General features: G+C 39.5%; 1 protein-coding gene across 1 annotated transcript; it reads right to left on the minus strand.

Moving 5' to 3' along the window:
* Positions 1–838: 838 nt before the first annotated feature.
* Positions 839–12,428, minus strand: RRM2 (ribonucleotide reductase regulatory subunit M2). The gene is made up of 10 exons (XM_081944496.1): positions 12,161–12,428; positions 11,354–11,431; positions 10,249–10,407; positions 9,793–9,909; positions 5,309–5,442; positions 3,778–3,872; positions 3,553–3,686; positions 2,385–2,489; positions 2,135–2,248; positions 839–1,400 (listed from the first exon to the last, which is right to left on the minus strand). Exons 1-10 carry the CDS (start codon positions 12,254–12,256, stop codon positions 1,248–1,250), a joined length of 1,185 nt encoding a protein of 394 aa, XP_081800622.1. The 5' UTR covers positions 12,257–12,428; the 3' UTR covers positions 839–1,247.
* Between the last annotated feature and the right edge of the window lie 9,414 nt (positions 12,429–21,842).

Genomic DNA, 21,842 nt, shown 5'->3' on the forward strand with positions numbered 1-21,842 from the left:
AGATATGGAAAGAGACTTTTTTAAAATTAATATTAGAGGTGTTAAGTTACTGAAGTTGTTTATAGTCTGAAGGAAGGGGGGGGGGCTATCTTTTACAGTATAGATCTCTTTTTCCCATTGTTTTCTCTCTTTGTACTTGTCTGCCATCTATTGGAACTCCAAAAGCACACTTTCTATGTGGCAGCACCTTCCCTCTAAAATGAGCCCACTCCATATGGCTCCCACCCTACTGGCAGTCCAATAAGTCCTGAAGGTCTGGCTTTTCACCCAAGCCTTTGGCCAAGCATGTTTAAAGCCCCCTTTTGTTTTTTTTCCTATCTAGATGTGTTATCTCTGCTGTCTTTGTTCCTTAAGTGTTTTTAACAATTTGTAAACCACCCAGTATTTGTTGAGAGCCTAGCAACATAGAATTTAATAAATTAAAAATTGCATAAATGAAAAAAGTTTTTTTTTGTAATGATAAAAATCAAAGACAACCTAGTAAAGTGCTGCAAATGTTCTAATTTCTTCAGTGCAGAAAAAAATTTAGAGTTAACCCTAACCCTAACCAGCAGGCTTTTGTCTTATCTGCTAATATAGCAGTATGTATGCCTGATCAGAGTAAGCAGAAGAAAATAGCTGGGGCCGCCGGGTATAGGCCCTGTTCCTTTATCAAATAAGCGCTATGGTACATGCAGCTCATCCAATTCAAATGTACTTTTGGGCTGTATCCTAAATTAATGGTTTGGGTACCAGCTAAAAAGGAAAAAATTCTGATGATAAAAAGTAAGCAGGGAAAACAATTTGGGATGGGGAGCTTTTACTTAGAAAACAACTCAGTAATATTTGGATCCAGCAGTTTGAAAAATGGAATTTAATGAAGTTTTACTTCTATACAAAGTACTCCGCCAAAATAGTAAAATACATATCAAGTAAGTTTCCATTTCAGTACATTGATTTAATTTACATGCAAGTAAAACAAATTAACATAATGCAGACTAAAAGAGTTTATTCCAAACTCACAATACCAGCCCTTTTGAGAAACAATAGGCTAGACCTTTAAAGTGCTATGTTTATGTACAAACTATTAATAGTAAATATTTAAAACCTGTATTGGGCATTACTGTTACATGTTCATCAGCATTGCTGCGATTTATATCAGGAATAGAAATCTTGCTTTAAGTTAACAGAACATACCACTTTACAATTGTTACTATTGCCAAAATCACTAGCCAGTCACTTCAAACCAGCTAAAAATCTTACTTCCTTTAGAAATCTGCATCCAAAGTGAATGAGTTATCTGCAGGACTTGACATCACACCCATCCTTTGATATTCTCCTACACGCTTTTCAAAGAAATTAGTCTTGCCTTCCAGAGAGATATTCTCCATAAAGTCAAATGGATTCTCAGCCTTGAATATCTGAAATTGATAATTCAGGCATATGGTTATTACTAAAGCAAAACAATATAAGCCATTTTTGCTTAGTATTTCAAACCATCTCAAACAGCTATTATCAACTATTCCACAACATCCCAATTTTTCTTCAAAGCTCTACCTTGGCAATGTCTTTCAGTTACCTTCTGCATATAATTCTCCGTACTAGAATTATTTCTTAAAGATAAATGAAAAGGTTTTTTTTCCCAAATGCATATATTCACTAGTGTTCCCCAATGCATCACAGCATTGTTCCTATTCCACTTTTAATATAAAAGTGGAATAGGGTTCATAATTTATCTCTTAATTACTCTGAAAACAGAACAGAATGTGGGTTCTACTTTTAGTATAAAACAAGAGCTATTAAGGAAGTACACCATGCTACTTAAATCCACCATTAACACTTTGAATGTGAAGATTGGAAAGGTACAAAAGTCCAATAATACCTTTAAAAGCCGGAGATAGTCTGGAAATGGTTGTTTTAAACAAAATGGCTCAACGGTGCAAAGTTGCAATAGCATTAATATGCATTTGCACAGAGTTCATTTGAGCTTACTATAAATTGAGATAAATAAGGGGTATCATTGCAACAGTGCTCTGCTTAACCGTGAAGTAGTACTAAGAAAAGAGCCAGAAGCCAATTACTTAATGGCAAAAAGGCAGGCTTAAATATAAACAGATTGCAGGGTAGTTCTTAAGAAACAGGGCACAAGACTTACCTTGTTAAAACCTAATTCCAGGATCAGTCTGTCTGCTACGAATTCAATATACTGCTTCATTAAAATGCAGTTCATGCCGATTAGGTTTACAGGCAATGCTTCTGTCAAAAATTCCTGCATTTAAGTAAACAAAGTATCTTAACACATGAACACTGCACCTTAGAGACAATTAAATGCCCTGCTAAGTTTTAAGCTTCTTTTACTTTCATGTGAGAATGTTTTAGCATTACCAGAAAGAACTGCTAATTACCTGCTCTATTGTGACAGCATTTGTGATGATCTCCCTTACTTTTTCCTCAGTTGGTTTGTGCACCAAATGTTTGAACATTAGACAAGCAAAATCACAATGCAAGCCCTGTAAAGAATAATTGGAAGATATTTTAAAGAACAATTGGAAGAAGCTGTATATATGTGTTATAAAAAAAAAATAGCACACAAAAGACTTTACAAAAATTCCATATACCGTATATACTTGAGTATAAGCCGACTCGAGTATAAGCCGAGGCTGGGAAATGCAGCAGCTCACGGTAAATTTCAAAAATAAAAATACAGGTAGATAACAATAAAATTGCTAAGTGTGTGTGTGTGTGAGTGAGACAGACAGACAGAGGAACAGAGAGAGAGAGAGAGAGGGAATCAGAGAGAGACTGACAGAGACGAATCAGAGACGTACTTTTAACTACCTGGCAGCGGCGTTTTGCCTTGGGGGGCTCCTCAGAACATCCCAAGACTTCGGAGGGAAGTTTACAGCCCTCCCTCGGAACACTTCGGAGGGAAGCTTCTGCAAAGGCGAGTGACAACAAGTCTCCCAGGCTTTAATTTGCCGAGCTGTGCGCACGCGCCTGTTTTCCACGGCGTAGAGCAGCGGCGAGATTCTGCGCGGCGAGCGATGATTCCAGGGGCCATCCGGGAAGATGAGGAACGCGAGGGGGGACCCTGCCCCCCCCCACTGATGGCCCCCGGAATCATCGCTCGCCGCCCAGAATCTCGCCGCTACACCACACCGTGGAAAACAGGCGCGCGCGTACAGCTCGGCAAATTACAGCCTGGGAGACTTGTCACTCGCCGGGGTTATGCAGAAGCTTCCCTCCGAAGCCCGAGAGGAGGGAGGGAAGCGGGCGCCCGGCACACAGAAGAGCCGCATTAAAATGTTTAAAGAGCCACTTTTTTTTTTTTTTTTGTTCACTGGAGTATAAGCCCAAGTGGATTTTTCAGCCCAAAAAGTGGGCTGAAAAATTCGGCTTATACTCAAGTATATACGGTAATCAGTTAGGGCAATGTTCTTCACTACTGTTACCACCAATAAAGCAAACACAATTACCATTGCTATTAAGCGTTGACACTACAGATTTTCAATTTTACAGAACTAACTCTCTGATGGAATCAAACATTTTGTTTCCTTGATCAACAAGCCATACCTCATCTCTACTAATCAGCTCATTAGAAAAAGTAAGCCCAGGCATTAGACCTCGTTTCTTCAGCCAAAATATTGATGCAAAAGAGCCAGAAAAGAAGATTCCTTCAACTGCAGCAAATGCTACTACACGTTCACCTGTTGAGAGAAAAAAAGCAGTGGACGTGAAGACTAGTTCAAATGCCATAAAGGAAACACACCTGGAAAGTCAATCTAGGACAATACACACCATAAGTAGCTTCTTTGTCCCCAATCCATCGCAAGGCCCAATCAGCTTTCTTTTTCACGCATGGCAGGGTTTCAATAGCATTGAACAGAAATTCCCTAAAACAAGATAGTGCCAATTGATATGCTTCTGCAATTATCATGCCTATAATTTCTGCTAAATAATAAATAATCCTCCCTGAATGCATTACTTTCTCTAAAAAAAAAAACCTGCCAGTTAGAAAAAGAAATAAATAAATATAATTGGCCCGATTCTTCTCCTTGGCTCGCCAATCCTTTTGAAGGTAAATTCGCCACAATTGGTCTCATTGGCTATTCTAAAAGTGGTAAGAGTTTATCCCGATTTGCGTATTTTGAGAGCTGCAACCTCTCTCTTCTCATAACTGCTCTTGAGAGGAGCCAATTGCAGGAGATTCTACACTAACTGGGGAGGAGTCCAAAAGTCAAACTTCTCTTCTCAGCACAATGTCCATTTGTATTCTTGAAAGAGAATAGGTAGTCTGGAACTGCTCAGTCATAGTATGGATTGGCACTGAAAAGTTTGGAAAAACACCCTAAAACTACATAAACAAATTCAAACCACTTTTCAGCTTACATATAGGATTTTTCAGATGTTGGGGCAGTCTATCATTTGAACAAAAACAAATGACAATCTCCCTACCATCCCACTGGTTGATTAAACTGAGATTTGTGACAGAACTTAACAGTAGAACCTCTGGTCACAAATACTTCTGACCAGGGGTTCTGATTTTTTTTAAAAAAAAATTCCCACAGCAATTTCCCCTTCCGCACCATTTTTTTTTTTGTTAGCACCAAATTTCCAAAATTAGGTGGAAATTCCATAACCAAATCGGTTTGCAGCTAAAGTTATGGAACAAATTATGGTTGTGGCCAGAGGTTCTACTGTATTATGATGCCAGTGGCATTGCTTAATGCAAGAACGGAGAAATGCAATTTTAATCCAGCACCTTTGGATATAGCTAGTAACTGGTGCTTCAAGACATGATCTTCTCCCTCACTAATGTCTCATTCTATCTTTGATAAGTTTTAAACGGAGTTGGAAAAGATTAAGCAACAGAAAGGCTAGCTGTTCGGAAGACTCAGTATTAACACACTTACATTTGCACTGCAGCAATCAAGATATGAAAGGAAGAATGTGTACAGGAATATGCAAATATACTTATATTACATCAGCAACTCCTTAAAAAAAACTGTCGTTTTTTTCTAACCCTTGTGGCACCCCCAAAAAAATGATTCGAGCTGACAACAGAAAGATGTACTCTCATCTTTCAGACACCAAGGTACTTCCCCACCCTTCAGATCTCTGCATAGTTCTCTTAGGCACTATAGGATTCTCTTGTTTGTTTTACAAAACAGAATACATAGCTTTTCTTGTATCGTTAGACAAAAAAACTCCTTATTTGCAGAATTTCTATAAAACTAAGCTATGGTTTTCATGTTTGAAGTGTTTTTGTGCACATTCAATAAATATTTAGTGCAGCATGCTCAAGTATGTGTCTGGAAACAGTACTAACCGTTCTTTAGAATCCTTAATGTAAGTATCAATAAGTAAACTATACATTTCTGAATGAATGTTCTCCATGGCAATCTGGAAGCCATAGAAACAGCGTGCTTCTGTGATTTGTACTTCTTGGCTGAATCGCTCCACCTAGAGGATAGATATTTACAATATGTTACAATGCATATATTTCATTTGATTAGGTTATTTCTGACTAGTTTCCTGCATATGTAATACAAATGTCCTTTATCTTCCAAAAATATGCCAAGTTCTGCCAATAGACTGTTATTAAATTTAGTTTTTGAAAATTAAACAAATACTCAAACACATTCATGTTTACTTGCTTAATAAGCTAAGGCATCAATCTTAGTTGCTCCCCTTCCATTTTAATTACTCATTTTATTACATCTAAAGTCAGATTAATAGATGAACGGAACTCAAATTTGCACCGTGAAAAAAAGGAAAATGTTTTTGAATCAGGCTGATTCATGTATTTTTCTTGGAATTATGAAAGAAATTTGTCATTGCTTTCTTCCAGATTGTTTTGCAACTTCCCAGTCTAGCCTACACAACATATGACAGGTATTTCTTGATAAAATCTATTCTGCTAAAATTAGGAAAGTACATGACAATGCTTGTTTCAAACTCAGAATAAAACACACCATGCTGGAAATTCTGCATGGCAAGGGGTTAGATAGAACAAATGCAATCATTTCTTCACTTCCCCACTGTTATCATCCCAATGTAGCCTGTCAATCTGGCTCAGATTTTACTGGTTGTAGCCTACTCTCTTATAGAGGGGAAGACAATCATAAATAAGATTAGGAATGATAGGGCTGGTGGGCTAAATGAAAAGACCACAAACATTAGCCTTGCCCTTTCCTCTCTGCCCAGAGCTATTGGCAATGATAAATTCCTTCCCAACCACTTCTGCATGGAACACTATAGCATTGTAGTCCATGCAGGCATCAAAACAGTTCTACTTTAGTTCAAGCAGAGCACCCAAAAGTATCTCTTTCATACTCAATTTAAATGTATTACTGCTTTTGTGCCTCTAAAAGAAAAGGTCACTCAAACTACCTTCTTCCATTTTCTCTACATGTACCATATGCAGTTCATATTCATCAACAAATTTAATTTTCTACAACTCACTACAATCTAAATACATAACCAGCCCTTCTAAAAAGCATTGCATCAAGAGATATTTATGTAGCATTGTGCCTATGTTAGTGTGTGCCTATGTTAGCTTATTTATAGATACTATCCAATCTTTTTACTATCTAATGATCAATTTATACATAATCTATACTACACCCAGTCATCCTTTAAGGATCAGCAACCATCCAAACCTATTCAAATGGCATTGAATGACTTCTCGGAGTTCCAGTCACTGTAACATCCTACAGTAGCCTTTGCAACTTTTTTTTGCCCAGCTTCTGACAAGCAATGTCAGGAGGGGAACCAGCAGACCACCACAAATGGCAGAATGTTCTCGTTTAACAAGCAATGGAGACTCCCTTAATAACAGGAGTTCCAGAATTGCCATTGCTAAGCAGTAGTCACATGGCATCATGTTTTGTGACTGTGTTGCTTAGTGACAGCAATTCTGGTACCAATTTTTAAAACTAAGGAGTGCAGGTAGTCCTCAACTTACAATAGAAACTAGGTTTTCATTGCTAAGCAACAAGGCCAAAAGCACAACCACATTGCTTATTGATGGCAATCCCTGGAGTCCCAATTGTCACTGTTAACCAAATCCTATGGTCATTAGGTAAAGCAGCTTCCTATAACTGAGGAAGTTGGCAGGAAGTTGAAAATCCCAAGCAGGTAAGTAGCTGCTGCTGGGTGGGGAAGGTAATGAGGGTCCACAAGAGGCACCCGAGTAGCCAGCATGGTGTGAGCATAGAAGGGCTGGGAGACTATATGCAAGTGGGGGTGAAGACTTCGGTGGAGGTACCCAGTTTTGAATGTTAACAAAATGAAGGCTATCATTGTTAACAAAATGAAGGCTATCATTGAAAGCTAAGGCTCACAATGAAGAAAGGCTTGCCACAAAAGTAAAAATTAACAAAAAAAGCTTCTTCCAACATGTTAAAAACAAGAAAAAAGTTAAGGAAACAATTGGTCCATTGCTAGGAGAAAGTGGCAAGAAGGTGACAAGCAACAGGGAGAAAGCAGAACTATTTAACTCATGTTTTGCATCTGTCTTTACACAAAGGGATAAAACAGTCCAACCAATCAAAAGCAGCACCACAAAATTAGGAACACAAATTGAAATAGGGAAGAAAATGGTAAGTGAGCACCTGTCTACCCTAGATGAGTTCAAATCACCAGGACCGGATGGATTACACCCCAGAGTTCTGAAGGAACTAGCAGACGAGATCTCAGAACCACTGAATTATATCTTTCAGAGATCCTGGAACACCGGGGAACTACCAGAGGACTGGAAAAGAGCTGATGTGGTTCCCATCTTCAAAAAAGGGAAAAAATTAGATCCAGGAAACTACAGACCTATCAGCCTAACCTCAATACCAGGAAAGATTCTGGAAAAAATAATCAAGCAACGAATTTGCGAACACCTAGAAGCAAACAAAGTAATAGCCAAAAGCCAACATGGATTTGTCAAAAACAGATCATGCCAGACTAATCTTATTGCATTCTTTGATAATGTGACAAAATTAGTGGACCAGAGGAATGCCGTTGATATAGTTTACTTGGACTTCAGTAAGGCTTTTGATAAGGTAGACCATAACCTACTACTAGATAAAGTAGAAGAATGTGGGTTAGACAGCATCACCACCAGATGGATTGGTAACTGGCTGACCAACCGCACTCAACGTGTAGTTCTCAATGGAACTGCATCTACATGGAGGGAAGTATGCAGTGGAGTACCCCAAGGCTCTGTTTTAGGCCCAGTACTCTTCAACATCTTCATCAATGATTTGGATGAGGGAATAAATGGGGAACTCATCAAATTTGCAGATGACACCAAGCTGGCAGGAATAGCCAACACTCCAGAAGATAGGCTTAAGATACAGAAGGATCTTGACAAACTTGAACATTGGGCACTATCTAATAAAATGAAATTCAATGGTGAAAAGAGTAAGGTTCTACATTTAGGCAACAAAAACGGAATGCACAGGTACAGTATAGGTGATACCTTACTCAGTAGTAGTAACTGTGAAAGGGATCTTGGAGTCCTAGTGGACAACCATTTAAATATGAGCCAGCAGTGTGCAGCAGCTGCCAAAAAAGCCAACACAGTTCTAGGCTGCATCAACAGAGGGATAGAATCAAGATCACGTGAAGTGTTAATACCACTTTATAATGCCTTGGTAAGGCCACACTTGGAATACTGCATTCAGTTCTGGTCGCCACGATGTAAAAAAGATGTGGAGACTCTAGAAAGAGTGCAGAGAAGAGCAACAAAGATGATTAGGGGACTGGAGACTAAAACATATGAAGAACGGTTGCAGGAACTGGGTATGTTTAGCTTAAGAGAAAGAAGGACTAGGGGAGACATGATAGCATTATTCCAATATCTCAGAGGTTGCCACAAAGAAGAGGGAGTCAAACTATTCTCCAAAGCACCTGAGGGTAGAACAAGAAGCAATGGGTGGAAACTAATCAAGGAGAGAAGCAACTTAGAACTGAGGAGAAATTTCCTGACAGTGAGAACAATTAATCAGTGGAACAGCTTGCCTCCAGAAGTTGTGAATGCCCCAACACTGGAAGTCTTTAAGATGTTGGATAGCTATTTGTCTGAAACGGTATAGGGTTTCCTGCCTAGGCAGGGGGTTGGACTAGAAGACCTCCAAGGTCCCTTCCAACTCTACTATTGTATTGTATTGTATTGTATTATTGTTGATTTTAGAAACAGCCAGCATAATCACATTCCACTTTGTATCAAGGCTGCAGCTGGGGAGGTAGTCAACAAACAGCATTAAGTATCTGGGGCTGCAGATAACCAAAAATCTGACTTGGTCTCTCTTCATATCTTTAGTGAAGTATGCAAATCAGCGTTTGCATTTCCTGCGTCAGAGGAGGAAAGCACATCTTTCTCCTTCTGTCCTGGCCACTTTTTAGAGACATGATTGAGAGCATTTTAACAAACTGCATCATTGTTTGGTTTGGTGGTAGCAATGCCTTAAATAGAAAATCCATAGAGTGTGGTAAAGACAGCAGAGATTAGAGGAAGCTTGCTTCCTGTTATTCAGGATACTGCTTATAAGCACTACCTGCTTCGAGAACTCGAAGCGTTGTTACATCTAGGAAGAATAAAAGCATTATACTTCAGGTCTAGGAAGAATTTTAAAAGGCTAGAACATTACCGCTTGCTTCTTTTGGTAGCATATCTGAATTGCTATTTTAAAGTAGACAGGATCACTCAAGACCCTTTGCTGTAGAGATGCTATAGATTACTGGCAATTAATATACCTACATACAGAAAATTCAGATAATTATTTTGGCATATTGGATATAAAATTTGAACATGCTTACCAAGTTTTCATTGACAATACCATCACTTGCAGCAAAGAATGCTAAGACATGTGAAATGAAATACTTCTCTTCTGATTTTAAGGACTCCCAGTGCTGAAGATCTTTAGAAAGATCCACCTAAATACACCAAACAGCCAGTGAGAATAGTCACAATACAAGCAATTAATTTAAAAACATTTTTTTTCTTTTTAAAAGGATAATAATTTAAGTAGCACTCTTCCTTCCATTTTATCTCCTCTGAGATAAATCCAAGATGGATTGCACATAGTAATTAATTAAAAGACAATCTAGTGAGCTTCCATGACTGACTTCAGGATTACACCTATTTTTTGTAGTCCTAATCCAGCAATTTGATCAGACTGGCTCTCTTGACAGTTATTCTACACCTATCTTGTTAGTGTTGCTCCTATCGCCACTGCAAAACCTCAAAGGAAAGAGAGAATAAAAGGCCTTCACCTCTTCAGCTGTCCAGAATGATGCCTCTGCTTTCTTGTACATTTGCCAGATGTCATGGTATTGAATAGGAAAAATTACAAAACGGCGAGGATTGTCCCTTAAGAGAGGCTCATCTTGCACACTGTTTGATGGAAGTGGTATCACTCCATTAGGCACCTCCTGAAAAGTACAAGTGGAATATATTACCATGTTAGAAGCATTCCTATGAGAAAAACGTTTTCAATAGTTATAGATTAAGACAAATTCAGTAATAAAACCATGTCGAATCTTGGGAGTTTTTTAAGAGAGAGAACAACAAAAGACCAACCTCTTAGATTCCACTTTACATACTAAAAAAGAATCATAAAAATATAGATGCGTTTTGCATACAGATAGGAATTGAATGGTCCAGAGAGGAAATAGTTAGAATGCAAAAGGCTCAAAGCACAAGAATGATTAAGGGCAAAGAACAAGATGAACTAAAAAGAGAAAAAAGAAAGACAAACTCTAAATTTAAATTTCTTTTAAATCCTCTGTGGACCATTCAATTCCTGCCTATGTACAAAAGCTGTCTGTATAAAAAAAACTGTGTGTGTATATATACAACATTAAATCTATACCAAGCAAGTTAGAGTGGCCAGGTCAGAAATTAGAGTAGGACAGGACATGAGGCCCCAAGAAAAATTGCAATGGCAATGAAATCTGTCTTCTCCTTTAAACTATTGTTTGCTCAGCTGATTCAACTATCTCACAAAGCATTCTAAATGTGTTGCTAAACCTAAGAAAATAAAAAAATAAACTTTAATCCCTCAAAGGGGAAAAAAGCCAGCTAGGGCCTGCTGAAAAGAGTCCAAAGATTTACTCTCTCCTGTTTCCCACTTAACATGCCTGTCTCTTTGCGTAATGGGGCATTTGGCGCCAAAGCTGCAGAGAAGACAATTGAGTCCCGCCCTCACTCGTTCCTATGCGGCGGGAAGAGTGGAAGGTTGGGGTTTCCACCCTTTCCACCCAAAGGACTACCTCCCATCCCCACAGCCTACCGGTCCCCCTTCCGAACCCTTCGAACGATCACCCCCTTTCCAAAATCGGCGAGACGAACCGCTCGTCTCTCACCACGAAGACTCACCGCTTCGGCGTCCGGCTCCCGAAAGATCTTCCGCGCCGTCTTGGTCGCCAGGACCCGGGTGGCGTTGAGTGAGGGGGGCTACGAAGATGAAAAAGAGACGGCAAACGAGGTCAGGGTGGATTTCAAAGGCGGGAAAAGCCAGAAAGGGCTCCGCAGGCCCTTTCGAGAGCGCTTTTTTTCCCCCGCGCGAGCCCTCCGGCGTGGACTTTTAGGACTCTTCCCCGGCTGAGAAAGGGCCAAACCTCAGGGAGGGCGCGCTCGAGGTCAGCAGGGACTCGGCGTCCTTCGCATTTGGGAGGGATCTGTTCCCGTCATTCCAGTTAAGAACCGCCAAAAAGCAAAGGACGGCGGGAGTTGCAGTTCGATACATTAGCATTGCCTGAACGACCCGGCGCAGGAATTTTGAATCCCTGGTGAAGGTTTATCCCGAGAAATCGCTCCCACAAATAATTGCAAGCGAATCGAGCAAAATACCGCGGCTGTCTAACAAAGGGCGTCTCTTAGGAGCCACATTAATTGCCCAAATTATGGGCTCAGGAAAGCCGCCTTCTCCTCCCCCCACCCCCTCCTTTCCTCAGTTTGTGTTGCAAATATAATCTGCACCGTCTCCCGCTAGAGCTGTCTGAGTAAAGTTTCTCAAGAAAACTAAGACAACTTTTCTGACTCGTTTTCCCAATCTCTGGACCTCCGGATTCTCTTTCTCTCCCCCCACTCTCTCCAACCCATACAAAGGGGTTCTTTCTCTTCCCTGTCCTAAAAAGTTCGCCCTCCGGGAGATTAATCATTTAAGTGCCCTTTTAGCCTCACCGTGTTCTCCTTGTCGTTCAAAGCCACCTTCTTCTTAGGGGAGAACTGGGGCTGCTGCTCATTCCGAAGGGAGAGAGGGTTGCGAGTAGAGAACATAGTAGAAGCTTGCGAAAGAAAGTGAAACAAGGAAACAGCCAAGCGGAGAAATGCGAAAGCGAGCCCGCTCGCCGCTTTATATGAGTTTCGAACTTGGCGCCAGAACACTGGGTCGCCCAATCGCAAAAGGATTGGAAGCCCTCTTTCCGCCTTGCCATTGGCTGAACGACGCACCCCATTGTGCCCCAAACGCGGGAATCTGAAGCAAAGCCCTGCCTCGTCTTCTGAGTGTGTATTGAATTAGCCCGCGAAGCAACGCGAGATTGCTGAATGCGGGAAGGAGTAGTAATACCCCAAATATGCTTTTTTTAAAGAACTGCAACTGGACTTTGTTGTTTTGGGGGGAAAACACTTTCAGAACAATCAGACCCGGATGACTGAGAATCTCCATAAATGAATGAAATAATGTATTAAATGCGATTGTATTGGTTATAGGGGCGAATTCTTCAAAATCGTGTCAAGAAATGTCCTCACACTTCTCACAATGTTTACAATGAAAAAAAGAGAGAATGGCGTGACAATTCCCCCTCTATATGCACTAAGAATTTATGCAGTGAAAGAAAGTATACTAAAGTATACTTTTCAAATGTAGGTTTTTCCAGGCACTGCAATTAAACCTATCATTAATGTTGGATAAATAGCAATAGGTTTGTTGCTAGATTTAGATTTGGTAAAGCTATTTTTTAAAATGCTTTTACTATACATTTTCCTTTATAATACATCGCATTTTTGATTTTACGACAATCCATCTCTTTTCTTCTCCTTTACTCCCTTCCCTTCTCCCCTCTGCTTCCCTCTCCTTCCTTCACCTCTCTCCTCTCTCCTGACTCCTTCCCTCTCCTCCCTTTTTTTAAAGCTATTTTTTAATAAACCATTGCAATACCTTAGTTCTCACTCTCAGCCCATTTTGCCAGTCCAGATGGATACTATGATTGAGGCTGAGAGATAATGGAGAATCAGGATTAATGCATCACCCTATCCTAAGTTTTGCCAGAGAACATTCACAGGTATATTCACCGCCATAAAGGAAAGGTTGGAGATAGGATGACAATTACCCAGTATTGTTGGGTCCAAGCAATGGCTTCTTGAGTAAAAGGTATATTAGTATCTCCTATCAGACCCTTCATCAGATATCAATTCTTTCTGCTTGGACCCAACCATATATCTTTTATCAAGCCATGAGCAACCAGGAAGGACATTGTTTTAATATATAGGTGGCTGCCCTCATAGCCCTGAGGACACTGTCCACTTCCTTTGAATCAAGAGATTCAATCTCCTTCCAAATAATCTAGTAGTCAGATCTGCGTCTGTCAACATCATAGAACTTGCACAGTTGGAATCCAGCCTGGATGAATCGGAACAACTTTATTCAATTTATGCCACCCCGGTCCTACTGATGCTTCTCTGGCCTCTCCCTACCCAAGAGGGACTGTGTCCCCTGAAATATGGCTACCATTTGGCAATCTGTGAATGCAGTAGGAGTGGGAAAACTGTTTTACCATTTTTGTCACTAAGAGATAATTCTTATCAAGGGCACTTAAATATGTTCAATCCTATTTGCCTTTCATTCTTCTTCAGAGGTGCTCATTTCTTCTCCAAGAATTCCTTTAGGAGTTCCCTGGGATTTATGCAAAGTCTTGGATGAGGCATCTTTGACAGACATGGAGAAGGGTTTGCCATAGGGTCCAGAAAAAGTGCACTGTATTTTGCCTTCTACATGATATATACAATCTCTTTTCTTTGTCACTGCAATGATGTTTGCTGAAGCTACTGATTAAAACCAATTTAGTCTTATTAAGGCACTAAGCTAGAAAGCGGGACACCATGAGTCCAAGTCCCACCTTAGCTATGAAAGCCAACTGGGTAATTTTGAGCCAGTCGCTCACTCTCAGTCCAACCCACCTAAAAGGGTTGTTGTTGTGGGAAAATAGGAGGAGGAAAATGTGTTGGATATGGATTTGGCCTTGGGTTTATTTGTAAAAATAACAAAGGCAGGATACAAATAAAGATTAGGATGGGGAAATGGTATTGTGGTAATCTCTAGTCTGATGTGCAGTGACACAAAATCACAAAAGGTGGCAGTAAAAGACTGTTAAACGTGCAATTTTTTATCCATTGCAATGATTCACTCTCTTCAACTAAAATTATGTAATGGATGATTAGGTAGAAATGTTTAATTGCATCTGTCTTTTTTGTTTTTCAGAAGCCAAAAACTTTGTCTTTGGCAATTTTAATGGAAAAGAAGCAAGGCAGTTACTTTGTAAAACTTCTTTTCTTAAGCCATTATCTCTTAGAATTATGCAGTTGGGAAGATATTTATTTGTAGCGCCACCCAGCCCTTCTGACAGTCTGTCCTTTGAGGAGATCAATTGTCACAGTGATGGCTAGATAACCAGAGAAATTGCTGGTTTAGAAATGATTGTAGAACCTGGAAAGAACATGCCAATCCTGATGCCAAAGTCTAGCACAATATATGCCAACATATTTGGAATTGACTATCATTACGTTCAGTGAGAATTTTGAATAAACATTGATAGGAATGTAGTACAAGAGCCAACCAGATTTCTCCACTGAGAAGTGATTTCTGTCCTGTGTACCATCTAGACTTTTTTGACTTTCTTATCGACAGTTGGCTTGTTCCACAGCAGGTCCTGTCTATTTGAATTCTATAGTCCCAGAACACTTTAGTTTCTTCATTTTTTATGTCTTTATTTTATGATCGCCCCAGTTTTTACTTCCAGGCAAATGGTATTTCTTGCCAAGCTTGCAAAGCACCAATGTTGCTACTTTGTTATGCCATTGTTTGTAGTCAGTTTGTGCAATCTTCTTTAGTTAGGCTGTTTACTATTAGTTTGTTTGGCAGTTCCTTAATTGGGGTATTATTTACTTCTTAATTGTTGGTGTGATGTTAATCTATGCTCATCTGAGATCTGATTGCTGGTTGGGAGCTGTTCTGGTCTTCTTCTCCCCTTTTTTGGCTTCTTGATTGAATTTGTTGGCTTCTTGAAATAGACACACACACACCCGAATTTGAAGTCTCAATAAAACAAAAGCTGGGGGGAGGGTAGGAATCAGAGATTTTTTTTTCTTAATTTCTTGGGGGGGGGGGGGGAGAGATTCCTATGTAAGTATCCCATGAAGCAATAGCTTCTCAATATGATTATTTCACATTGGTCCAATAGAAATGGCATCTCATCTTTGTCTATTTTGGTTAAACATTTTTGAATTGTTATACCTGGCAGAAAATATCTTCTACTTCCGCCTCTATTTTATCCAGCTGGCATTGCCTCTGCCTCTCCATGTCATCATTGGTCAACTCAGCAAGAACTGGCAAAAAAAATCAGAATAACTAGTACTCGTAAATTAAACTTAACATGAAATCAATCATTCTCATTTTAAAAATGAAAATATTTAAAATGTATAAAATTAAATGAATAGTCACTTTTTTCAGTTTATTGGAGCATGATCTTCATTTCATTGGTTTGCTTCACAATGCTTGCCATATTGCTGGCAAGTCTTTGATTTTCCTCTTCCAGCATCCCTTCCATATGTGATGTAAAATAGATAATTTGATATGAATCAGAAGTGATGACGGTGGAAGGGATGCATGAAAACTTTGTAACCAATTGACACACTTTCTATAATTTTGTAATGGAAGATGACTTTGTTTGATTTTATTTTAAAAATACAAAAAATTGGGGCGGGGAGTGGTAATTTTAGATTGTTAGCAGCAACATTAAACATGCTGATTAGAAATTAAGCTGCTGGGAATAATGATTTTGCTGTCCTTCCCTTTTTTGCAAAAATCAGTAAGGGATAAAAATTTAATCCTCTAGCCTAGATAGATTTTTTTAAAACAATATTAATCTTGCATATATATACAATACAATACAATAGCAGAGTTGGAAGGGACCTTGGAGGTCTTCTAGTCCAACCCCCTGCCTAGGCAGGAAACCCTATACCATTCCAGACAAATGGCTATCCAACATCTTCTTAAAGACTTCCAGTGTTGGGGCATTCACAACTTCTGGAGGCAAGCTGTTCCACTGATCAATTGTTCTAACTGTCAGGAAATTTCTCCTCAGTTCTAAGTTGCTTCTCTCCTTGATTAGTTTCCACTCATTGCTTCTTGTTCTACTCTCAGGTACCTTGGAAAATAGTTTGACTCCCTCTTCTTTATGGCAACCCATGATATATTGGAACACTGCTATCATGTCTTCCCTAGTCCTTCTTTCTATTAAACTAGACATACCCAGTTCCTGCAACCGTTCTTCATATGTTTTAGTCTCTAGTCCCCTAATCATTTTTGTTGCTCTTCTCTGAACTCTTTCTAGAGTCTCCACATCTTTTCTGCATCGTGGTGACCAAAACTGAATGCAGTATTCCAAGTGTGGCCTTACCAAGGCATTATAAAGTGGTATTAACACTTCACGTGATCTTGATTCTATCCCTCTGTTGATGCAGCCTAGAACTGTGTTGGCTTTTTGGCAGCTGCTGCACACTGCTGGCTCATATTTAAATGGTTGTCCACTAGGACTCCAGGATCCCTTTCACAGTTACTACTGTTGAGCAAGGTACCACCTATACTGTACCTGTGCATTTCGTTTTTGTTGCCTAAATGTAGAACCTTACTCTTTTCACCATTGAATTTAATTTTATTAGTGCCCAATGTTCAAGTTTGTCGAGATCCTTCTGTATCTTTAGCCTATCTTCTCTAGTGTTGGCTATTCCTGCCAGCTTGGTGTCATCTGCAAATTTGATGAGTTCCCCATTTATTCCCTCATCCAAATCATTGATGAAGATGTTGAAGAGTACTGGGCCTAAAACAGAGCCTTGGGGTACTCCACTGCATACCTCCATGTAGATGCAGTTCCATTGAGGACTACACATTGAGTGCGGTTGGTCAGCCAGTTATGAATCCATCTGGTGGTGATGCTATCTAACCCACATTCTTCTACTTTATCTAGTAGTAGGTTATGGTCTACCATATCAAATGCTTTACTGAAGTCCAAGTAAACTATATTGACGGCATTCCTCTGGTCCACTGATTTTGTCACATTTTCAAAGAATAGAAATATAGAAATAGATCTATACTAGTCTCCCTTTATTTATTTATCAGTACAAATACAACACAAATATAAAAAGGCAACATTAAAAATAAAAATATGGTTTTCTGCCTGCATGGTCTTCTGTGATGAGCCGAAGGACAGAAAGAGGGAGTAGTGACCTTCCTCCCATATTTAGGCATACCAGGGGTTGTAGCACAAATACATACATACATACATACATACATACATACACACACACACACACACACACACACACACACACACACACACACACACACATATATATATATATATATATATATATATATATATATATATATATAAAACGATGCACGATTTTCCTGAACACAAATGACTGTAATGCCAAGATGGACATTTTTGTGAAGGACACTGCTACATATGAGACTCTGAAGAGAAATCCTATCAGCAGTTATAAGAAAAAGATCATCTATTTCCTGCAACAACAACTATATGCATGAAGTGGCTACCCCAGGGAAGCCACTCCATGCATATATGGACTCCGCAAAATCCACAATTATTATTATACGATTGTATCACAGTGGCCAGTTGTTTCACCGGATTTGGCATTGATTACTAGTCGGGCCCCACCCAGGAGCCTAGGATGTTGTAACGTATTTTCGTAGTATACGTGCAGATCCAAGCAGTGTAGCTTTTTGCATTTGACTGATGGTGATTTTGTCAAGTTTTAACTGTTTTAAATGTAATTCCAGTGCTTTTGGAATAGCACCCAGTGTGCCGATTACCACTGGAATTACCACTGCTGGTTTGTGCCATAATCGTTGAATTTCAATTTTTAAGTCCTGGTATTTTGCGACTTTTTCATGTTCCTTCTCCTCAACCCTGCTATCACCTGGTATTGCGATGTCTATGATTGTAACCTTATTTTTCTCAACCAGTGTGATGTCTGGTGTGTTATGCGCCAGTATTTTGTCTGTTTGTATACGAAAATCCCACAGGATCTTGACCATCTGATTTTCGGTGACTTTTTCAGGCTTATGTTCCCACCAGTTTGTTGTTGTTTTAATATTATAATTTTTGCGCAAATTCCAGTGGATCATTTGTGCTACTGAATTGTGCCGCAATTTATAATCAGTCTACGTGATTTTTTTACAGCAGCTGAGTATGTGGTCAACAGTTTCATCAACTTCTTTGCAGAGTCTGCATTTGGCATCATCAGAGGATTTTTCGATTTTGGCCTTAATGGCATTTGTTCGGATAGCTTGTTCTTGCGCAGCCAGGATTAGTGACTCTGTTTCTTTCTTTAATGTACCTCTTGTTAACCATAACCAAGTTTTTTCACTGTCCACTTTATCTTTTATTTTTTCCAGAAATTGACCATGTAATGCTTTGTTCTGCCAACTCTCCATTCTTGATTTTATCACATCTTTTCTGTATTCTTGTTTCGTCTGTTGGGCCTTCAGTAGATTTTTGTTCTTTACTTCGATTAATAGATGTTCTTGACTTTCTTTTAAATAATCAGCCAGTGCATGTTTTTCTTCTTCAACTATTTGCTTCACTTGTAATAGTCCTCTGCCACCTGATTTTCGGGGCAGGTATAGTCTATCAGTGTCACCACGTGGATGTAAACTGTAGTGCATTGTCATTAGTTTCCTGGTTTTTCGGTCCAAAATGTCCAAATCAGCTTGTGTCCAGTTAACTATACCAGCTGTGTATCTTATAACTGGTATTGCCCAGGTATTTATGGCCTTGATTGTATTTCCACCATTTAATTTAGATTTCAAATTTTTCCTAAATTATTATTATTATTATTATTATTATTATTATTATTATTATTATTATTATTATTATTATTATTATTATTATTATTATTTACTTTATTCATTGAACATGAAACTCAGCCAACTGAACATTCAAAAATGCATTACAAATACCAGTGTCTGCTGCTAATGGTTGATATGGTTTGCTGCCGGCATTCTAGGTATCAACCAAGTACCTTCTTAAAATATAAGATGTTCCGAGTAGCGCAGTTTTTTGCAGTTCCGCTGGTGTTATTGCAGGAAGCTGCAATTTGTTGATGTATCTTGTAAAATTTTTGGACATAGTGCCAAGTGCCCCAAAGACAATGGGTATCACTGTTACATGCTTCATCCATAGCCGTGTAGTTTCGATGGCCAGGTCATGATATTTCAGGGTTTCCATTTTTTTTATTACTGGTTTGCTCATGAGTGTGCGCGCACTTGCGGATCCGCAGAAGCGTCTGGGCGGGTGGATGGAGCCTCCCACCGCTGCTACCGGTTCGTCCGATCCGGGCCCAAACGGGAGCAACCCACCTCTGCACTGCAACCATCGTAAACACTCAGCTGTAATACTACCCTCCTATTAAATACCTTTAACTGCTGCTTTCTTTTTTTGACATTATTCTTAAATTCTTCCCCGCACTCTGCTAGTTGTATTGTGGCACCTATATGCTGATCTGATGGTTTTCATATGCTTTGCAAAAGACACATGTCTACTTTGAGAAATCACTTTAAAAAAACACACAATTCCAAGGCTTGTACTCTGCTCCTTCACCCACCCCCTCTTTTGCCTGCTCCAGAGGCCTTACCAGGTCATTCTTTTTCTCAGTTTCTTTTGAGAACTTTTGTAAAAAGAAATTGATGAAGTACAATAAAAATTAACTTTTAATGCATTATAAAATCTCACTTAAAGAGGTTGTTCTAATTTCTTACTATCATGTATGATACTTACTGTTTTTACTCTGGTGATGTCTTTCTGATACTGTTTGGTGTCAGGAAGACGCTATCAGGTATGGGGTGGAGATACTGAGGGCCGGTCCTTTGATATTTCCAGGCCGGGCCCCGTGGGCAGGAGGCAGAGGCACCACACAACCTGCTTTGGCCAACAGGGTACTGCAGGAGGCAGCACCTTCTTCACCTTCTCTTTAGCAGCATCTGCCAACTAGAACTAGGTACCCTCCAAGATCTGGATAGTTGTTGCTCAGAAGAGCCAGATGTTTTTGGCTCTTCACCCAGGTCTTTGATGAATGAGAGTAAGTCCCCTCATATCACTGAGTTTGCTGTCTTTTATCTTAATCTTTTACTTGTGATTGATTTAATTGTAAAAAAAAATTATTGTTGTGAGCCATCCAGTCATTGAGAATTGGGTGGTATGTATATCAATTTCGTAAATTATTACTAATATTAAGTCCTCCTCTAGGGCTGTGTCAGAGGTAGCAAAAAAGATTGATAGATTGTTGGACAGAGTTTTTAGAGACATCTGAAGAAATTGTCAGTTCATTTATGCTCTGCTCCTATACAAAAGAGTCAAGCCCCAAAGCAGCTGGGGACTCTACATGTCTTTAATTTCTACATTATGGAATTGACACTATTTGTACCAGAAAGTAAATCTCCCTTTGTCTGGAATACCTGTTTTGAATGCAAAGGGGGAAAAAATGCATCTTGAGTCTGTGTTAAACTCTCATCATGACCACACGCACCCTGGCCACACCCATCTCTGGTCCTATCCCACCCCATCTCCTGGCCCTCCAAGGTCAAACATAACCCTGAGGCGGCCCAAAATGAAATCGAGTTGGACACCCCTGTTATAGAGTAATGTTTATTAGCTGGTTTGTTTAGCTGGTAGTTCATACCCCTCAATAGGTATATGCACTAGGTGTAGGATACATTAGGGATCCTAAGTGGAAAATTGCAGGACATCAGCATTGACGCGGAAGGCATTTTATAGGCTCCATGACAACCACAGAGTTGTCTCAGTATGTTGACAGACCAGTACATTTTGGAGGATGTATATTTGAGCTAGTGAATAGGAGCTTGAAGGTCCAGAATTGGAGAGGTTGAATTTTATGGCATTTATTTATCAAATCCATTGATATGCAGCTGCATTCAAAAGCAACTCTGGGAAATTTAAAATGTGTAGAACTGTCCAACTTGGCAGGTTTAGAGGTATGGTTTGCACAGGAAGTGTTTTTAAAAGGGTCAAGGTGCCTTCAAATCAAGCTTGACACCTGATGTTTGCATCCTTCTCTTGTCAGTGTTAGAGACGCTATTGTCTTTCTCCCTTCCTATTCTAGCCAATACCCTTGAATTCACAGACAGTTTCCCATCCAAATCTCCCTATTTAATTATCAGCATTGGCAAGGTCACCTAGGCATTGACACCTGCCAATCTAGCATTTTATAATAACCACAATAGTCAGGGCTAGACATTGTTCACAATTTCAGCAATGTGACTGATTATTAATATAGCCTCCTGAATGGATCTCAAATCCACTTGTTTATACCTGAGCCGTAATCCGACGTCAAAGTCTACAAACTGAATTCTGATGTGTCTGTGGTTTTCAAATAGAGCCTCCAGCTTTGAAATACATTGCATTTTCCTGAAAGGGAGCGTGGAAGCTCCCATTAACTTTCAGGAAAATGCACCGTCTTTCTAGCCCAATAGAGCCCGAATTAACCCTAGGATAGCTTAAGGCTGACAAAAAGTGCCAAATGCAAATAATACCACTTGGATCGTTCA

This window comes from Natrix helvetica, assembly GCF_964273705.1.
Source record: "Natrix helvetica genome assembly, chromosome: 2".
Classification (NCBI taxonomy): domain Eukaryota; kingdom Metazoa; phylum Chordata; class Lepidosauria; order Squamata; family Natricidae; genus Natrix; species Natrix helvetica.

Bases quoted from the DNA above. Each gene is read 5' to 3' on its own strand.
- RRM2 (XM_081944496.1), bottom strand. From the start codon at position 12,256: ATGTTCTCTACTCGCAACCCTCTCTCCCTTCGGAATGAGCAGCAGCCC. The intron at 3,687-3,777 runs GTGTGTATTGTC...TTCTCTCAACAG, and splicing joins GGACAAAGAAGCTACTTATG to GTGAACGTGTAGTAGCATTT. The intron at 1,401-2,134 runs GTAAGTCTTGTG...TATCAATTTCAG, and splicing joins TGGAATTAGGTTTTAACAAG to ATATTCAAGGCTGAGAATCC.